The sequence below is a fragment of the Macrobrachium rosenbergii genome, chromosome 24 (genome assembly GCF_040412425.1).
Source record: "Macrobrachium rosenbergii isolate ZJJX-2024 chromosome 24, ASM4041242v1, whole genome shotgun sequence".
Classification (NCBI taxonomy): domain Eukaryota; kingdom Metazoa; phylum Arthropoda; class Malacostraca; order Decapoda; family Palaemonidae; genus Macrobrachium; species Macrobrachium rosenbergii.
The window spans coordinates 12153993-12175879 of NC_089764.1; the positions used below are offsets into that span (position 1 = coordinate 12153993).

General features: G+C 33.2%; 1 protein-coding gene across 1 annotated transcript in view; it reads left to right on the plus strand.

Moving 5' to 3' along the window:
* LOC136851783 (uncharacterized) overlaps positions 1–19453 on the plus strand; it is a 54996-nt gene extending 35543 nt beyond the window's left edge. The window contains exons 2-5 of the mRNA XM_067126095.1: positions 11516–11580; positions 16306–16424; positions 16790–17144; positions 19290–19453. Coding sequence (XP_066982196.1) covers positions 11516–11580; positions 16306–16424; positions 16790–17144; positions 19290–19453 — 703 coding nt within the window. The remainder of the gene's footprint in view (positions 1–11515; positions 11581–16305; positions 16425–16789; positions 17145–19289) is intronic.
* The last annotated feature ends 2434 nt before the right edge of the window (positions 19454–21887 follow it).

Below are 21887 nucleotides of genomic sequence, written 5' to 3' on the forward strand. Positions count from 1 at the left end.
TATATATATATATATATATATATATATAAAATGTATTAACAGTGGTATAATTATTTATATGATTTTTCTAGGTGGAATATGAAAGATATATTTATAACTAAATAACTGAATAACATAATATTCTTTGTCTTACAAACTTGGAAGAATTGTGAACGATTTTCTGTAAAGGAGTGAAAAATAATCAGTTTTGCGTCTGAAACCTCTCAGTACGCTGTCATTTCTCAAGTGTGCTACAAACATCACCCTCGTGATATGCCCAGAACATATGAGAAAAAATATGTAAAATACTTTTAAGTTGCCACTTACCATATAGATATGATTTGAAAAATACTGAGATTTTTATCTAGAATTTTTTTAATCATATTCCAGTGACCTCTGCATCACCTTTAATATAAAATATGCTGTTAAGTTCATTTTTTGTGAAAGTTGTGAAAAACAACAATTGGTACTCAGTGTCCGCGGAGTTTGTGAGAAATAGCGTAAGTGAGAATGGAGATGCTGGATTTTTTGGAGAAATTCAGGGGAGACGCTCCATGAATAGGTAACCCCCTTCGATACTTTTATACTAAAATCAAGAAAAGTAGAACAGCTTTTATTGTCACCACCACCTCACTACATACACACACACACACACACACACACACACACACTGGAAAAAAAATATACAACATAAGAAATGTGTAGATATGCACAAGGGAACAGTGGTATATTTGTATTTAGTGAGAACAATCATATATCAACTGGGAAGGGGCAAAAGGATTGTATATTCTAATAATACTGAAAGGAACATCATTGAATCTATTTATAAAAGAAATACAACCATAATATGAATATCATCAAGGGATATATATGATCCTTTAATATCAAAAGAAATTTGTAAATTGTTTAAACTTTAAGGTAGGCAGTAGAGATGTATGAAAATAGGACTATCATATTTGTAAACACATATAGGGTAGTAATGTTAATAGTTTATATATGACACCTGTCAGGTGTGGATATGAGGTGGGGTATGGTCTATATATAGCAATGTAGTCTATGATTTTTAGCCAAATGAGTTTTAAGGCCATATATAGTGGGGATATAGTCCCTAACGGTTATATATATAGTATATATATCACACTCTGTATATATATAAAGTCGAAATATACACCCCTGTTTCTTATATATGATAAATGAATATATATATATATATATATATATATATATATATATATATATATATATATATATATATATATATATATATATATATATATATATATATATGATTTTAGAATATTTACTGTCACCCACTCATTACTGAACAATGTAAACAGAGATTTTCCTTATAGTTCATACCGCCGAGTCTACATGATACAGGTCACGGTGTTTAACATAACGCTTACCACATCTGTAAAACGTAACTCTTGTGGTTTGAGATAAAGGAAAAATAGAAATCCTTCCGATAACAAAAAGAAATCTTTCACCCAATGTTCTATTTTTCCCAGGAATTTAGACCAAGCTCGACACGGAGGAAGAATTGAAACCTACCTCCTGAGAGTTCTTGAAATTGTCGGAACTATTTTTGTTTTAAAAACTTCCGATAGTCCCGGCGGTCTCCTCTTAGCTGAGCGGACTGAAAACCTCATGGGAAAAACCTTCCAAAGAAGCTGTTAAGCAAAGAAGCAAAGATCGGTTCAAAGGAACATGCAAAAAAATCGTAACCGATATTACCAAAGGAAAACGCAAAAGATTTTAACGGATATTACCAAAGGAATGTGCATACATTTTTAATAGATATTACCAGAGAAACATGCAAAAATTCTTAATCGATAATGGCAAAGGAATATGCAAAAATTTTTGCCGATATTACCAGAGGAACATGTAAAAATTCTTAACCGATATTAATAGAGGAACATTCAAAACTTTTTAACCGATGCTTCCAAAGGAACGTGCAAACATTCTTAAACGATATTACCAAAGGCGAATAAAAAAAAAATTAACTGATAATACCGAAGGCAAATAAACAGAATTTAACTGATATTACCAAAGAAACATGCATAAAAATTTAAGTGACATTAACAAAGGAATTTGCAAAAACATTAACATGCATAAAAATTTAAGTGACATTAACAAAGGAATATGCAAAAAGTCTTATCCGATAATACCAAAGGAACATGCATAAAAATTTAAGTGATATTGCATAAGGAATATGCAAAAAATCTTATCTGATAACACCACAGGAACATGCGTAAAAATTTAAGTGATACCACCAAAGGAACATGCAAAAAACTTTTAATTGATAATACCATGGAAAAAATCTTATCTGATATTACGAAAAGAACATGCATAAAAATTTAAGTGATAATATCAAAGGAACATGCAAAAAACATTTAACCGATATTACCAAGGGGACATAAAATAAATATAACTCTTGTTACCAGAACATGGAAAATTTTTTAAATATTTCCATAGGAAAATGCAAAAAATCCTAACCGATTTTACCAGAGATCCTCTCAAGCACTGATGGAGAGACATAGCCATAGTAAGTAATATAAATGCTCAAAGTATAATTCATTTGTGCATGAGAGAATAAGAAAAAAGTTCTTTACTAATGATGCTTAAATAATATTTCTTTCTTTGGGTATATATGTCACCCAAGACATGTGCATCTGTTCGTAGTGAAGAAAATTGATTTGAAATATTTTGACATGATATTTTTCATTAGATGCATTTACGTGAATTGTTCTAATTGGGCAAATAGAGGCAATTGTATTACAGACATCTTCATAGCTTCGGTAAATTGGTAAGTACAGAATAGGTAAATACAGAATTTCTGTTCTTATGAAATAGAAGTGATTGGGGGTATTATTATTATTATTATTATTATTATTATTATTATTATTATTATTATTATTATTATTATTATTATTATTATTATTATTATTATTATTATTATTATTATTAACGAAACATTGAAAAAATATTTGTGAAAATATATGATTTAAATTCTCTCACTGTTGATGCGTTAATTGCACATACTCATATTTATGCAAATAAAATTTGCATGTGATTTTTTTTCTCACTTTTGGGTTTCGTGCCTATGCTTAAGAAAAATATTTTGAAAGGAAAAACCGTAAATTTTACCCAATTTAAGATAAGTAGAAATGTTTAAAAATAAAAAAAAAAAAAAAATTCGAAGGGTTATAAATAACGAAATTATATAATGTGTATTAAAGTTCAACATGGCATTTTGGAAGACTTTCCCTATTCATATTTAAAATGGAAGGTATAAATTGTTGCTAAAAATGCAACATGGCTTTTATAAAACGGAAAAAAAACATTGTAAGTATCTTTGATAATAATAATAATAATAATAATAATAATAATAATAATAATAATAATAATAATAATAATAATAATAATAATAATAATAATAATAATTGTTGGCGGAACTAGTAGTTATAATACTGAAACAGAAGGTTCGTAATGTTTCAGTTAATTCTTGATTTGCGATTTTCAGCGCTCGACACTTTTATTCTACCAACAGGGAGAATGACTGATTTTTTTTACTTATAGTTCAAACCAGAGAGAGAGAGAGAGAGAGAGAGAGAGAGAGAGAGAGAGAGAGAGAGAGAGAGAGAGAGAGAGATTTTCTCTTTTACTGACTGGACAATGTAGGAAATCAGTTATGCTTATATAGTCTACTCACGTATCCAATCCCCTACATAAATATACAATCTGCTGTCAAATTTAATACACTACTGTACGCAAGCATAAAATCTACTTATATATTTGATTCACTACATAAGCATTTACTCTATGAATAGAGATTCATTAGTTTTTAATGTGTTTCAAAGTTTACAGGAAATTGTTTCAAAAATAAAATAGTTTAGAAACTTCGAGGCTTTGGTTACATGAAGTATTATATGGAAACAAAGTAAAAAACGGACTTATAGCACAACGTGTAAAAAGATACATAGTAATAAAGATTGCAAAGGGGACTATCCAAAGGCGGTGCAATCTATGTATAGTTAATGTGTATTTGATGTTCATGTTCATGTTAAGAAAGGATACTGATGATGAAACCGGTTCATTACGGTCTATACCTGCTACCAGCTGAGAAAGTTGCATGTGTATGCCATTCGAGTGTTTGTCTCATCCAGACTCTTGTTCCTGCTTCGAGTTATATGTATGAGGCTTCACAGGCCAACAGGTTCTGTGTGGAACACACACACACACACACACACACACACACACTCTCACTCTCTCTCTCTCTCTCTCTCTCTCTCTCTCTCTCTCTCTCTCTCTCTCTCTCTCTCAAACACACTTAATACTGTGGATGCTATTTTTATAGTAAGACAAGTCCAAGAGAAGTGTTTAGAAGGAAACAAGCAAGTTTACATGTATTTTGTGGATCTTGAAAAGGCGTAAGGCAGGGTACCAAGAAGACTAATTTGTCGGTTTTTGAGAACGAGTGGAGTACCAGAGAAGTTGGTAAGGTTAGTGAAGATGATGTATGAGGGGGCAAGAACCACTGTACAGACAAAATATGGGGAGACTGAGGCATCCCCTGTGGAGGTTGGCTCCCATCTGGGAACAGCTCTGAGTCCATTCTTGTTCCTCGTCGTTATAGACACTGACATCAGGATTAAGGAACAACGAAGAACCGTGGGAACTAATGTTAGCTGATGATTTACTCATAATAGCAGACACAGAAGAAGAACTACAAGGAAGGTTTTTAGCATGGAAAGGAGCCCTAGAAAAGAAAGGATAGAAAGTGAACATTGGAAAGACAGAGCTAATGAAGAAGTAAACATTCAAGTGGACGATGCTACAGTGCTAAAACAGAACAATGAATTTAGATACTTGGGATCAGTAATAACAGAGGATGGAAGTATTGAGAAAGGAGTGAGACAGAGAGTGAAAGAAGCATGGCGAAAATGGAGAGAAGTAACTGGAGTTGTTTTAGACAAGAAAATGCCATTAAGGCTCAAATTGAAGATTTATATGGGGCAGAAATTTAGGCACTTAAGAGGAAAGAGGAGGGATTGTTGGAAAGAACCGAGATGAGGATGGTGAGATGGATTGCTGGAATGTCACTACTGGAAAGGAGGGAGAGCCAAGATATAAGAAGAATGTGTGGTATATGTAACGTAAACGAGAAAGGCTAGAGAAGCTCGTCTGAGATACTATGGCCATGTATTAAGAAGAGATGAGGTAAAACCTATCAAGAGAGCTAAGAACATGCCAGTGATGGGGAGGAGGAGTGTGGGCCATCAGCGAATCAGATGGATGGATGAGGTGAGGAGCAATATGGGTTAGGTGGGACTGGGGGAAGAAGATGCAAGGAATAGAAATAGATGGAGAAAGTTGACTCGAGCAGCTGACCCTGCTATACAGTGGGACTAATAAGGTTGAAAGAAGAAGAAGAAATATATACATACACATATATATACAGTATATATATATATATATATATATATATATATATATATATATATATATATATATATATATATATAATATATATATATATATATATATATATATATATATATATATATATATATATATATATATATATATATATATATATATATATATATATATATATATATATATATATATATATATGAAATATATATATATTTATATATATATATATATATATAGGATATATATATATATATATATATATATATATATATATATATATACAGGTTAGCACTGAATTGCTAACATTTCATTTATATATCATTATATATATATATATACATATATATATATATATATATATATCTGATATATATATGTTTTATATATATATAAATATATATATAATTGATTATCTATATACTGTCTTGTATGTACATGGTTTTTCTGATACACCTACACATTTATATATATAGAGTATAGGGCATATATATAATTATGGCATAAGATATCATTAATAAATATTGGAACTTTGTGACTTTAAAAGGTTGGAACCAGGCACCTGACTAAGGCCTAGCATGTATCTGAATTATTATATCAACTCCCCGACCGGTTAGCATAATTGCTAACATTTCATTCTACTAACCCCTTTCATTGTGAGATATTATAGAAATGATAAAAACTTGATGGGAACGTGTTTATTTCTGTTCCACTTGAGAAATAAATTTCATCAGAAGGTGATAATTGAATGAAACCAGATCACTGAGTCGGAAAGTTGGGGAAAATGTGGTTTGTGTTTGCATTTTCAAAGTCTGGTCATTACGTGAAATTAGGTTCCACAATTGTGTGTTGATGATTTCATAACTGAGCTGAAAGGTCATGAGTCGGGAAATTGGGGCACAAAGGGGTACAGTTTGTTAATCTGGGCTATATGTCTTTAAACAAAAAGACAGGGACAAAGGATCAGGGATAATCCAGGGATGAGATTAATATTCCACCTGTGGATAGCTTCAATAACACAGTCTTAGCATATTTATTTCTTTTATGATGGTCGTTGATATATATATATATATATATATATATATATATATTATATATATATATATATATATATATGTGTGTGTGTGTGTGTGTGTGTGTGTGTGTGTGTGTGTGTGTGTGTGGATCATTGCAATATATTACAATTTCGCTCTCATATTCGTGATTAGCAGCCCAAATACTGTACTTTGCACAGTTTGTGGAAAAGTCCACTGAGAGATACTGTTATTGCAATTGTTGATAGCTGCATTTGAAAAATCTATCTGGAAAGCAAAAGACGAGAAGTGTTACATAATGATGATTTGGATGTTAATGGAAAAAAATAATAGTACAATATGTCCAGTAAAAAAAAAATTACCTTATGGTTGCACCACCTTTGGCCGTAGTTGCATTCCTTGCAATGTGGCTTTGTTGAATGCAAACGCCATAAATTGCAATTCAGCTGGCATATTCTTCAATTACTTCGTAACAGACGGCAATTTACTGACTTCGAAAGAAAAGACAGTTTACGAATGAGGCAATCATCAAATCATAATTTTCCAATGTATCTCAAGTTCAAATGGGAAAAAGAGAAAGCCTTTGAACTGAAAGATGTCACATAAAAATATAATAATACAGGGTTTCACCTTAGAACACACGTTTCATTATACAGTTTTGATAAAAAAAAGACTACAACATTCTTAAGAAAATCCCAAAATGTAACTTGAAAGACACTGCATAGATCATTCATAAGTTCCGTCGACGACGCCTTAATTAGTTTGCGAGATCTTTTGAAAATATAAGAGTGCTCTCGTGTGTCCTAAGCACTTAATAAGATTCCGGAATCTTGTACGGTCGACGTAGTAACAGGTTATTTCATTTCCTGAAATAAACAAATGGCAACATTCGGATTAAATTTGATCCCGTATATTTTTGCAGAGAGAGAGAGAGAGAGAGAGAGAGAGAGAGAGAGAGAGAGAGAGAGAGAGAGAGAGAGAGAGAGATTAATGAAGAATAAGATTACATATTAGAGAGAGAGAGAGAGATTAATTAAGAATAGGATTACATATTAAAACGGCCCATGGATGCCTTGATTCCACCCGTATAAATGACAGAAAATTTAATGAATTCCATTACAATCAGTATGCACGCGGTATATTTAATTATAACAGATTAGTCTGTGCGCTTCTATTACTTGTGTAACTTTTAACCTTTTAAAAGACGTTTTCATTGTAGTAAAGGTTGTCATATCTTTTTATAATTATACATAGTGCTGTTAATCCATTAAAAATTTTAATATTGCAATTTAACAATGTCCGAGAAAGTTGAAAAGCAAAGAATTAGCTTCTTTGAGGTTATATGTACCTGTATCCGGTATCGTCGGGTTTATTAAGGTATTTCCGTGAAAAGGACGACCGAAACAGAGTAATAGTCGAGAGGTTTCATTCAGTAACTAATAGCTAATTAGAGCCATAATAAAAGCCTCTTTATACTTGAACTGATATGATGATCTTTATAAAACGTTTGCAGATAAGTTGTATAAAGTTAGTTTTTGTATTTTACCTTAAGCATACACTTATTGCATTTTTCAAATCAAAGGTGTCCATGACTTTATTTTTTACATTATTGCACGAATGTTATGCAGTACAGCATACCAAATGGTTTCATAAATCCTTTCTCGGAAGTTCAGGAAAGGGGAAACATATATAATTCACCGGTTCCCAAAATCTTGGATTTTATTATTCCAAGGTATTTGGGTTTTAGTCTGAAGTGAGTCCAGATAATGACGAGTTGTTTTCTCTTAGATATTCGTGGTTCTCAGATGTTTTGCTTTTTGGTATACCTGTTTCTTAAATAATTAAAACGGGCTATTTCAAAGCACGAACTCTCTTTATTTTTACGAACGACATTCTTGACATTTTGGCATTTCCTCTCCATTCCACACCTCTCCCTCATTTTATTGTTTTATATATATTCAAAATAATTGTGCCCTTTGCCTGTTATATTCAGATCTCTGTTTCTATCATCGACGAAATTATTCGTGTATTCTTTCACAGTTTTCTTTCTCAAAATTATACAGTAGACATTATTTTCTAGGTTTATACATTATTTTCCAGGTATTTGAGACGCATTTTTTCATATTCCTGTTTTACCACAGCCATGACTATTTTGCAGTTGCTTTCATATTTGCCAATTCATACCCACTTTACCTATCAATTTAATTAAATTGAAATAGACAGTATGTATTATGAGTTTAATGAATTTCCCATTTACGGTCAAACTGTTGTAACGCTAGTTGAAATAAATCAGTCAATCAACAATTGCCGTCGTTTGATCTAACAGATGTAAATACAAGACTTACTGTATGAGGCCATAAAAAAAAACTAAAGCCAGTTATTGCAAATAAAGAATAGTTTCTAAAGGGCACGGCAAAAACTATCATTCATACATGTAATATATTGGAGGTGCTCGATTATGCTCATTTATTTAAGTTCTTTGTTCCAAGAATAATTTAGAATTTCCTATAAGAGACTGATAGAATTCTCTCTCTCTCTCTCTCTCTCTCTCTCTCTCTCTCTCTCTCTCTCTCTCTCTCTCTCTCTCTCTCTCTGCTTAGTATTATATTATACATACTTTGAAATTCCCTCTATCTGAACGTATCTAATCAAACTTAGTTCCACGGTTTCTACACATCAAAAGCTTACCAGATTATCATGGCTATGGGCAACTTAAAAACCGTCTATTTCAAAGTACATTGTTTTTAGACAACATAACCAAATGTTTGTGAATAACAAGTCATCTAAGCAAGACATGTCTATTCCTAACAGCGGTTCATTACTTTTATGTGTTTTAATGTATGTTTAAATGAGGAAATTATGAATTTGGTCTAATTTGCTATTTATGCTATCAAGTTGCACATCAAGAAGTTGTTTAGGTCTCGTGTATCACCATTAGCATTTTAATATCATTCTTACCCAGACATATATGCATACATGATCCTTTCCCCCTGCTTTTTATCTTTATTTCGTGTTATTCTATCAAGCGAGCTCTGGAAATATGACCCCAATATCTTCGCATACAGAGGAATCGAGCTGTCACGCTGGTGAAAGATAAACAGGGGAACAGTATATCGTAATCCCATCCTTACCAGACGAAAACTCCAGCTGGGTAAGAGAAACAAGACGAGGGGTTTGTTTACGCAACTTTATCCAGAAGATGAAAATCCTCAAGCTAGAAAATCTGGGCAAAATTGGCTGGTGATGTACGAGTAAGATCCGGCAGTATTTCTTGCGAGAATGCCGATCTGCACCCACTTTCGTTTTCTAGGTTACTATCAACGTCTTGCCGGCCTGAGGAACGTGCTTCTATTGGTTTTGCCTTATTGGTTTTCTCTCTCTCTCTCTCTCTCTCTCTCTCTCTCTCTCTCTCTCTCTCTCTTTGTCTGTCTGTCTTTCGTAGTTCTGGTAGTAAACATGACTAGCTAACAAGTGGACGACCCGTGCTCTACTCCTGCGCTGGGTGCCAAGGAGGGATGGGAGCAGATGGAAGCGTTCCTAAAAAAAAATCATTATACCTCTGTTGACTAAGTAATAAATTATGTACTTAATTGTTAAACACTCTTTTAGGTCGTAAACGAGAGAGAGAGAGAGAGAGAGAGAGAGAGAGAGAGAGAGAGAGAGAGAGAGAGAGAGAGAGAGAGAGAGAGAGAGAGAGAGAGAGAGAGAGAGAGAACTGAACGTGTGCTCACTGCTCTGTCAAAATGCAAACGTAATGGTCCTTTGAGGTAATCACCATCCCTTCCTCTCTCTTTTCAAAAGATTCCCCATTAGTACAGAGTAAAATTATTACTCAATGGATTGCTTTACAATTATTTGTTTATATTCTTAAAAATTTTTGTAATACGTTTATGTGTCATTTTTCATCTGTGCAGCCGTTTCATTAATGATCTAATGCATTGTTCCAAGGAAATGGAAAAGGCAAACTAATTATCATTAATAAAAGACGAGTCTCTTTTTATCAAAATAAATGGCATCAGTACAAAAATATTTTTCGAATTATTTTAATTCTTTTTCGTATTTTTTCTGGAAGCCTACAACTACCAACGAACATACAACCTGGCTCCTCACAACCCGGCTCCCCTTCAAAAAACCAAGCATAAAAAAAAAAAAAAGCATTAAAATTTTTTCTTCTGTCAAAAAACATTGTTCCATTGTGCCTAGTAGCTTAATTTGGATTAAAAAAAAAAAAAATGCGACAGTTTCAGAGATGCAGCCTCAGAATGGCAGCGCTATTGAACCGCGATGAAGCTATAAAAGTTTTTAATGGTAAACGATTTCAGTACAAAGTTTCTTCTCTCATTAAAGCAAAAATACTCTCAAGTTTAACAGGTATACAGAATTTTAGATTTTATTTTTGTTACACACAAAACAAAATGGGTAAAAGAAAATCACAATTGTGCCGAAATCTGGGGAAAGGAATGGGTGTTGGTTATTAGAATTTTGATGAATACATATTTGACTATATGTAATTTGTCCTCTACATTATTATAACGCTATACTTTGAAGATAATATATATATATATATATATATATATATATATATATATATATATATATATATATATATATATATATATATATATATATATATATATATTTAATATGCCATTGTTTGCATCATTTGAGAATATATAAAAAGAACACTAAATTCAAGGCATGAAACAGTTTAAACAAAAAGTTTTACGTATTTCATCCAAGTATTAAAAAACCATTCTCATTTCCTTTTTTGTTTATAGAAAAATTTTACTATTGGTTACTGGAGATAAATAAATGCAAATTGAAATAACAGAAATAAAAAAAAACATATTTATCATTTATTTATGTTTTTGTTTTTTGTTTCTTGCTCGGATCCCTTACTCTTACCATATTAAAAACATTGCTTTTCTTTCCCCTACAAACGAGTTAATGAGCAAAGGTTAAGACTATGAAGACATTTCGGTATTTTAAAAATGAGGATATAATAAGTCCCTTTACTTGTTCGTAAATCTTGGTATATTGTTATAAATACTCTTAAAATCCTTCAGCTTTGCGGGGACTACTATCCTCATCGCCAGTTTCATTTCTTCTGACGATGAGGAATGTAGTCCACGTAAGCCTTGGGGATTTTAAGTGTGTTTTTAACAATAAACAAAGATTTACATGCAAGAAAAAGTCTTATTTGCATCTTATTATAATTAATTTGCATCCTACTATAATTTCCTTGAGTAACTTTCCTATATTGATTCTGGTCAGGTATTCCCTCGTATAATGAAGGACCTTATTATATATGTTTTCATTCTTTTACAAAACAGCCCTCTGGTAAAATGTTCTACAAAATCACAGTGCCTATTGGTGAATGAAATTGAGATGATCTTATGGTTCTATATGTCACATTACAACAAATTTTCTTTTAAATAACTAACAAACTACTAGCAATTTAAACTCACTGGCTAAAAGAAAGTAAAGCAATTTCAACTCACTGGCTAGGCTTCAATTAAGTTTCAACATCAAAAGCACCATTCATTAATAATACCATATCTGGGCAACTCAGCGTGTTTGTTTCTGCAACAACTGCAACAAGGTTCAAGTTTAAGTTCTCGCATGGCTAGGCTTCCTTTCAACACGTTTCAACACACCTTCCCTTTGATGAGACTAATAACAATTTACTTTTAATGTTGTTCTGAAGATAATTAGAATTGTCGAATTTCATTTTGAATATATTCACATCTATTGTTTAAACCAGAAGTAATATGGTTTTTCATTTTAAATGGTCTTAATAAATGCAACATCTCTCCGAGGGCGTCAAACAGAGCAGACCTCCCATGGAAGACCTTGCAGTTTATTCTCATCCTATTTGTCCGGGAAGGTTTCTCTCCGCTTATCTTCATGGATGTTTAAATCGAATGCATTCTGCCACCATCATTCTCAATAAAACCAGTGATTTAGATTTATTTAAATCTCTCTCTCTCTCTCTCTCTCTCTCTCTCTCTCTCTCTCTCTCTCTCTCTCTCTCTCTCTCTCTCTCACTTCTAATGATTCTCCATTAGTAGAAAGCGAAGAAAGTCGGTAAAGATTCTGAAAAAAATTTTAACCACTGGCTTTCAGTTACAGATAATATGTATATAGTTACTTTTTGTATTTTACCGACTGATTTTTCAAATCAATCGTGTCCAGATTACTCGCCTTCGTAAACCTTGGTAAGAAATTGCTCTTGCTTTTATATCTTTATATATATATATATATATATATATATATATATATATATATATATATATATATATATATATATATATATATATATATATATATATATATATATATATATATATATATATATATATAAATCATTAAAATATATATTATTATATATTTATTATATATATATATATATATATATATATATATATATATATATATATATATATATATATATATATATATATATATATATATATATATATATATATATATATATATATATATTCATGATATTGTCTTGTAAATGTATATCTTTCCATGATTTTGATATATTTACTGTTCTGGTTATCATGTGTTCTGTGTAATGATAATAATTGTTGAAGTATTGTATGTAGTGTAATGTCAGATCTCAAAAGAGTTAGTGATTTAGATAACTTAACAGCGTAATTTAGAATTAATTAATACTTTTTAATAGTAACATAGTATATCAGCAACATGTGTGTGTGTGTAGCGAATGCTCTGTTTTGCTCAGTTGTCACTGCAAAAGATAAAGTGTTGATAGGACAGGGTAACCATAGGCTGCTCAGTTCTGAAAACAACTTTGGTTCTTCATCTTGTTTTAAAACATTCCATTTATGATTAGCCAGCTGCCATCTGTTTTGATCATGTTAAGATTTCGTTAAAAGCTTTGTCCCATACAATTTTCTGGTAAAGACATGTACCTTTTGAGAAATGTGAACAAGTTATTGCACCAAAGCACATGGCAATTGTGTCATGTTTAAGATTACATTGCTCTGATCATGTAGTGTTCTGATCATGTCCCATATGATTTTCTGTTCGAGTCACATACGCCTTTTTGACGGTAAAAGCACATTTCTCAATCGATTACGTCATGTTTTGTAAGATTGCAGTTCAAAACGTTTTGCTCTGGAAGTGACTTCATCTTCCTTTCTGAGAACTTTCTCTTGTATCTCATTCCCAAAATGCCTTAATAGTGGCATCATCTGATTGTTTTACTTCTTGCTAGAATATAAAAACTTGCTCATTCTGATTTCAGAGACCATTCCTGCAGTTCTCTCTCTCTCTCTCTCTCTCTCTCTCTCTCTCTCTCTCTCTCTCTCTCTCTCTCTCTCTCTCTCTCTCTGTTTCTTCAAAAGACAGAAGTTATTAACGTAAAATATTTGCATGGTCATTGATATTAAACTTAGCTTTTGAGATCTGAACGTAGGAAAAGTTTATATATTTGTAACAGCACCTATAGAGAAGTGTGTTTTGTGAATCTCAAAGAGCTTCATTTCGGGTGATTTTGCAAAAATTTTCACAAGCTTGTGTAAGGTAAAGTGAAGCCTCAGGATAAGGTTGTACTAGTGAACCTGGAGTAATTTGTGGGAAACTGAGATTATTTTCAAGAAGATTCTATGGTTAGTTTTTAGATACGTATCCGCTTTTTAGAAAGGTCTCAATACTGTTTACATCTCGGGAAAATGCGTAAGGGTTACAAGGGTCATATTCCTGATTCATTTTGAGAGCAAGAAACTGGAGACAGTGCCTTACCGTTCCAGTAATGTGGAATATGCAGATATGATGTTTATTTATGGGTTTTGCAACAGTTCAATTTCTAGATTACACGATTGTGAACTCCACTGTTATAAAAAGGAAATCGGCGATTAGGCCGATGTGAATAAAATACCTCCAAATCCAATGTATTCTCTAGGTACTGAGCAAAGGGGAAAAAATGCATGCATCAATGGCATTCACTGGTCTCCGATGAAGAATAGCAAGCAGTTTCACTGAATCTCCCCTTCATCAAAGATAAGCCTATTCATTACACACCGATCAAAAGATTTAAAACATATCATAAAAAATCTCCTTCTCCTTCAAAAGTATTTATAGCAATCACATACCAGTCAAAGGAAAAACCACACCTATAAAAACGCTTTCGTGTCTGTCACATGAAAAAGAATGGGAACATTATTGAAAATTCCCTTTCTTCTTTCGTTCCTGTCAAAGGTAGCTTATTCATACAGTAATCGAAAGAGGTAAAAAGCTGACATATTCAAAGTGCAGTATTCTCCCTACCTGCATTCCTTTGTCATCATGGCTACTGTCAGTATCACCCATTTAACATAGGCGTAGGCCTGGTCCTGACTCCTGATTAAACAATTCCGTGACGAAGCGGCAGGACAATGTACGCTAGAATTCAACAAGCAACATTTACACTACTTTCTAGATGCTTAAAGCTAATCACTGAAATTAGATTACAAGAAGCCTGTTCACAAGCTGAAGGGACTGTAACGTACCAGTTTTTAATAACCTGCAATCCAAAAATTGTAATTAAAAGACCAGCAATCCAGTTGCCTAATGCGCTTCATCAACCCTTCCCCCTATACCCCTGCCTACTCCGACATCCAGAGTGCCATCTCACCTGCCAGAAGTAGCGTTAAGGATAAACGGTTATTTTAAAGTCACCTTACCAACAAACGAAGCCTTAAAATGCATATGTTAACCGAACATTTATCGCCCAGAATGATTTTTTCTTTCATTTCCCAAAATATTTGCATAAATTCGTGTTACACCCTGTATATGATAGATTAAAATTTATTGAACCATGGCTAGAGCCCGATAGTGGTACGAAATTTCACATAAGATTAATTATTAAAAGAAATTTATTAAAGATTCTTCCTAAGGGCAATAAGTTTGTCAATTTGTCATTGTCTCTGTATTTGGTGCGCATTTTTGTAAAATATGACTTAAGGTGACCCCGAATTATATTTGAAATTATAAAAGAAACCATAAGTAATCATCACAGAACCAAAAAGACGTATATTTCCTAAAGAATTAAAAATCATGGTTAAAGATACAACTTAGCATAGATATCAAACCCAGTCCCTTGGGTGAGGACGATATAATGCGGGTGCGTGGGGCGGTGTTTAGGGCTGAGCATTACAACCCATGAGCCCCTTATTACAACAAAGGATCCTCAGAAAGAAAGCCAACTTTGCATCCTTGCCAAATCCTTCTCGTAAAGCATCACCTAGATTAACAAGAAAGTTCAAAGCCACCGTAAGTACGAGTGTCATTCCAAATCACTAGAGAGAGAGAGAGAGAGAGAGAGAGAGAGAGAGAGAGAGAGAGAGAGAGAGAGAGAGAGAGAGAGAGAGAGACACTGATTGTAAATCTCATTCTAATGTACTGTCTTTGTACTGTCTTTAAGAAACTATCATTTTAAATTTAAGCAATAAATAATGCAACCATTAAGCACACTAATAACATTAAGATATCAAATAAGTACATATCTGCATTCAGTATTTTTACCATAGAGGGAATGATGTCATGACGATATTTTTTCCTTACTTTGTAATCCGTTTTGTTGACGCATCCACGAGAATGTAATGTTTTTGAAGTGCTTTTATTAAAGTTTTGCGTTCATCCTCCTTAAAAGCAAAAAATAAATAAGGTAACTCATTTCATCTCAGAATCTCTATCTCTGGGGTAATCTCTGTACTTCTTCATCATTGTGCTTTTAATCAACTGTTTTCTTTTGTTTCTCAGAATCTCTATTTCTGGGGTAATCTCTGTACTTCTTCATCATTGTGCTTTTAATCAACTGTTTTCTTTTGTTTCTTTCATATTACAGAAGTCGCTGACGATAGTTATCCCTACGCCAACGCCGCTTTTCCGTCGTCTAATCAGGGTAATCAAGAATCCAGCCATATTCTTTTGATGGCAATATACCAAACTCATAATTACGAAAAGGTGCGTTATTGCTGGTAATTTTACTTCTCCTATTTGAACTCAAACATTTCATTCAGTAAATATCAGAGGCTGAAAAAGTGTGATGTATAAATGGTCATATGTTGGTCATATAGACGTTTGAATTACTTAAAAGAAATATACAAGCAAACAAACAGTTTAGCTCATGAAGAAACATTATTTTTGATGTGCATGTTCACATAGGACACTAAATGATTTCCATCGGACCTAAAGTGATTCCTCATTGCCTTCTGACGGCTACTCAATTGGTTGGTATATTAAACGCTTAAATGTCCTGTTTTTGGATACTGAACATCATGATCTAACAACATCTAGAACTTTCTTTTTGAATCCTTCTTATATGTCAGGACAAAACTTATGGCGAGAGCAAGCAGAAGAGAGACAGCCGTGTCCCTGGCCAGATGGTTGGTCGTGGCCGAAGTCGTAGCCACGGTGGAGGTGTTGACAGCGATGACTACCAGATGCTGGGATCAGAGACCGAAACCGAGCACGGCGGAGTCTCTTCAAGAACGGAATCCTCCAACCAGCTGGACGACGTCCTGTCCATACGAGACCAGTCGGTCTATAGCAGGGATTCGGTCTACTCTGGAGACAGTGCAAGAACCCTACCGGTCAAGGACCCGAGGGAAGTTGGGTTGAAGAAGGAAAGGGAGGGCGCTGGAAACGCCGCCAGTCAGGGATTCCAGCAAAGGATTCACCACAGTGAGTATTGAGTCTTCCTCCTCAAGCACATTCCTAACTTTCTGCTTCCAAGTTGTTCTTTTTTTTTTTTTATTTTGGCATCGCTTCATTTCTGCATTATCATCCACTCCTCCCTCCTTTTTTCTTAACGTGCATCAGTGTTTTTAATCTTAAATGTTAAAATCGCGTGTTCTTCAACTGTTTATACAGTAGATGAGATCACATTAATCAAGTTCTTGGGGAACATTGCTATTCGCGGTAGAATTTTACAGTTTAGCCTAAATTCCTTAGATAGGTTTCTGTGAATGAAAAACTCAAAACTTTACTGTCAGCCTCATACTGAACTGGTATCAGTTTAATACAAGACAAAATTCGATTACTGTTGCAGTATATAACAAATGAACTCAAATGTTACACATTCCTTTGAAACTGCTCGCACTTGCAGTTCCCAGATGGACAAGTTTTGCCCATAAAAAATATTTTTGGTAGGTAAATTAATATAAGTTTTTAATCCATTCATCTTTTGTGTTTGGGATTTACTAACATTTAACAAATAATGTGACAACATTTCAGAAAGTAACCTCCTACACCAAATATCTTTACTTTGATCAGTATGGAAGTTAGTACAATAAGAAAGGTCCTTCTATTTTAAATTCAAGGTGAAAATACAAGGTTAGGTTTATCAATTTGGTAAGGAACCAAGGATGAATTCTGTCAGGACTACAGGTTTCTTGATTCTTGCAAAATTTAAAAAGAAATATGTAAAATACATGAGGGGGTTAAAAGGCCATGGACAGATTAGGAGAAAGGGAATCGTCTAGGATAAGTTTAGGGAAAAATAAGAGGCACCGGAAATTTTGCATATCGAAACACCTACACATATGCGGAGAAAGAAAACAAATTAGATTTGCAGAAGTTTTGGATTTTTTTTTTAGCAATATGGAAGGGAGAAGTCGTGAGAAGAACACCAGACTTTACGTTTCCTCGTTATAAAGTCATTAGGCCTACTCATTTCAGTTTTGAAGTTACTGTGAGCAGTCTGAAGACATCAAAGTCAGAGCAGACCAAGTTGGCTCTGTCTGCCTCTTTGCGTTGAATAGCTGGAGAGCAAGCATAGGCATATCAAATGCAATGTCTTTTTGAAATACGGAAGTTTTTAAAAGGATTTAACCACTTTAGAAATCAAGATTGTAACAATGAATGACTTTTATGTGAATATTTGGCTTTTTTTTATTTACTTGGTTACCTTTGTGTTTGCTTGATTTGTTTCTCTCTGACAGCTAATTGGAAATTTACAAAGGCTGTTCAAGCATATTATTGTCGTGTTGTCCAATATACATTTTTCTTATTTTGCATTTAATCCTTCGTCCCTCCTTTCATGCTGTAGTCTTTCTTCTATAATATCTGAAATGCTCAATCTTTACGTACTGATAGGTCTTCTCAACATAGTAAGACAAATCAGCGGAGTAAGCTTGTCTGAATCATATAGTATGCCCTTGTTGTGTTCCTACAAATAATTTTTACTTTATATGACGAATGATTTTCAGTATCTTTAGAGAATAAAAAAGTCACTTTACCGCAAATGAGTATATATCTTTCTTTTTCCAAAAAAAAATGATAATAATAATAATAACGAGGAAGCATTTCATGCTGCAAAATTATTCAGCTCATATTACACAAGATTAAATGGTACTTTTTAAGAACCTCTTCCTTGATGTTTACTCAGTTGTTGAATGAGAACTCTATATTTAAGCTTTCTATGGTGTTCATGGTACATCTGGCATAGAATGAGAACAAAAAAAAGCTTTAATTATAATGCTTCCGTGCAATGTTCTTTACACTGCAGACTAATACTTTGTAGTTTCTACATGGATTTTATATAAATCATTTTTTATGAAACAGTTTAGAATGTTGCTGTCTGTGCGCAGAGGGCAAATAATACTAGGTACAGTATTCTGTTTGAGGAGTAAAATGTTTTGTTGAGCAATTTAAAACTACGCTCACATTCTTAGACAATTCGTCCTGAATTGAAATTTATAGATATAGTGTAACTAACCCATTTTGATGATGAACAGAAGGCAGCTAGCTAAGCTTATTTGCTGTTCTTAAGTATAAGGTTCACGTAAAAGATAAGAATCCTAGTTGAAGTTGGGTTGGGTATTTCAGACCTGCTGTACCACGCCGAGTCGAGCACCTCCCCTGAACCCTCCCCCACCACTGAACGAAAGTCCTTCCTCCGTCACGCAAGAGCAAGGTACACGGTCACTCCTGCATGCAATGAGAGATTGACCAAATGTACAAAGTCACTCCTGCATGCAATGAGAGATTGACCAAATGTACAAAGTCACTCTTGTATTCAATGAGAGACTAGCCTGTTGCACAAAGTTACTTTGGGCATGCAATCAGAGACAGACGCAATGTACACAGTTACACCTGCGTGTTATCTTATAGACATATGCTTGACTGTCAGAGATTTTGGTAGGAGAAGGAACCTTTAGTTGGGTAATGGCTTGTCCCTGCATGGTAGCACTGACTGAAACTTTCTTTTGCAAAAGTCTGATTTTAGTAGAGTTCGCCATTTAATTATTTTTATTTTTATACTAAATTATTATTTTCGCTTGTATTTTGTGTTGCTGTTGTGACATCATAAGATTAATTTCCGACTTTGCTTGAATCATATATTTCGTTTTTGCACTTTTAGCATTTACTCTTCTACCTTCCAGCAGTCCCAAACTTCTTGATGGTAAAGTAGGCGTAGGATTGTTGTTGTATTCTTGAATCACTTGGCTATGATGAAAGACAACGAGGAACCTATTCTAAAGGATTCTTTTTCTCCCTTTATTATAAAAGATTCCCAGCTTGGCATAATCCCAACATGAGCTTGCAAACAAGCAATCTATGTAATTATTTAGTCTTAAAAACATCTATTAAGTATCCATAGTTCTTCATACCCTGCTTAGTTCTTATATAATCTAGGGATGGCCTAATAAACCTCGCCGAAACTATATCATAAATTATTGACCTTTTGAAGCCGAGACTAACTGACTTCACTGTAAGGCGTTTAACTGCATTGTCGATTTCAGTCACTTTGAAGTAATTTCCTCATTTTATTAATGAGAAGTTCAGCATCCTGGCTCCCACCGTTAAGTGAATTTTACTTATTAAAACTAGATCTTTTCCACGTTACATTAATATGTTTTAGGTACATGCATCTCTTTTCGGGTCAGGGTTTAACAGTAAATCTCTTACTGATAATGTTATGCGATATATTGAGGGGTGTACCTTGTCTTCTAATTGCAATGAGAAATTGAACTGAGAGTAACCTTCTTTACCGTCTCAGGTAGAAACAGACAGACATCTTTAAAAATTCAAGGAATAGCACCCTCTCTTTAAAAATTTCACCAAAAGTGCATTTTCTTTGAATGTTCCGTTAAAATACCCTTTCTACAGTATTACCATTAAATTAAGGGTACTCTTTCCTTAAATATCCTGTAGAAGGTACCCCCACTTTAGAAATTCTGTTAATGGTACCATCTCTATAAAAGATTGATTAAAAAAACTCCCACTAAACGATACTTTTAAAAGTTCCAGTAAAGGTAACCTCACTTGAAAAAATTTACCAAAGGTATCCTCACTTTAGAAATTTTACTAAAGGTGACCTCCCTTAATTCTAATAAAGGTATCCCTTTCTTTTAAAAATCTGTTCTAGATACAGTTAAAAATCACTTGTAAGTAATCTTGATGAAAACTTAATTAAAAATGTACTCTTTAAAAATTTAATTGCAGGTGCCCCATCTTTAAGAATCCTAATAAAGGCTCTTTCTTTAGAAAAATCTTATAAAGGGTCCTTCTTTAAAAATTTCTTCAGTGCTACTCGGTCTTTGAAAATTTCTTTAAGGGTACCTCTAATCTTTAGGAATTACATTAAAAGTACCCTCTTTAAAAATCCATTAAAGGTACCTTTCTGTAAAAAATCAAATTACACGTACCCTCTCTTTCCCTCTGTGTCAAACTCAATGAAATGTAACCTTTTTGTAAAAATTCCATTGAAGGTACCCTCTATAATAATCCGATAATAGTACACTCTAAATAAAAATTCTATTGAAGGTACGCTGTCTGCTAATATTGAATTAATTGTTCTCGTTCTTTAAAAATTCTAATAAATGGCACCCTTTCTTTAAAAATTCCAATAAAGATACATTTTCTTTTTTAAAGAACAGTTCCAACCCATGTCACATGTCATTATCAAGGTGTTATTTTATTAAACCGTAACAGGTCTTGGTCCGGCTTGAATAATGAGAATTTTAGACACGTGGAAAAATGTTGTAAAATGTCCTTTCACTTGTACAGAGGCTGTTGATATAAAACGGATATCACATACAGGCTGCAAATCTTAAATACGAAAAAAAAAAATTTATATAACTCAGTATCATTTCCAGTTGGTAGAATTTTAAATAACAAATCTAAACTGCATCATTTCTTTTTGTTTTCTTTATTTCGAAATGGAAGAATACTTATTTAATCTACATTAAATCGGTGCTGTATAGTCAAAGCTAAGCTAAACTTTGAGTCAGTAAGTTTCTTAATTCATTGACATGTTATCTCGTTGTTGATATTTTGCATAAAGATTCCATAGCAATTTTTCACAAATTGTCGCCATTCTCTGATATAGATTGAATATTAATTTCATAACGTCTTCTGTACCTCATTTTCTATCTGCTGTTTACAAGAGATAAATATATATGGAAAGGCACAGTATCACAA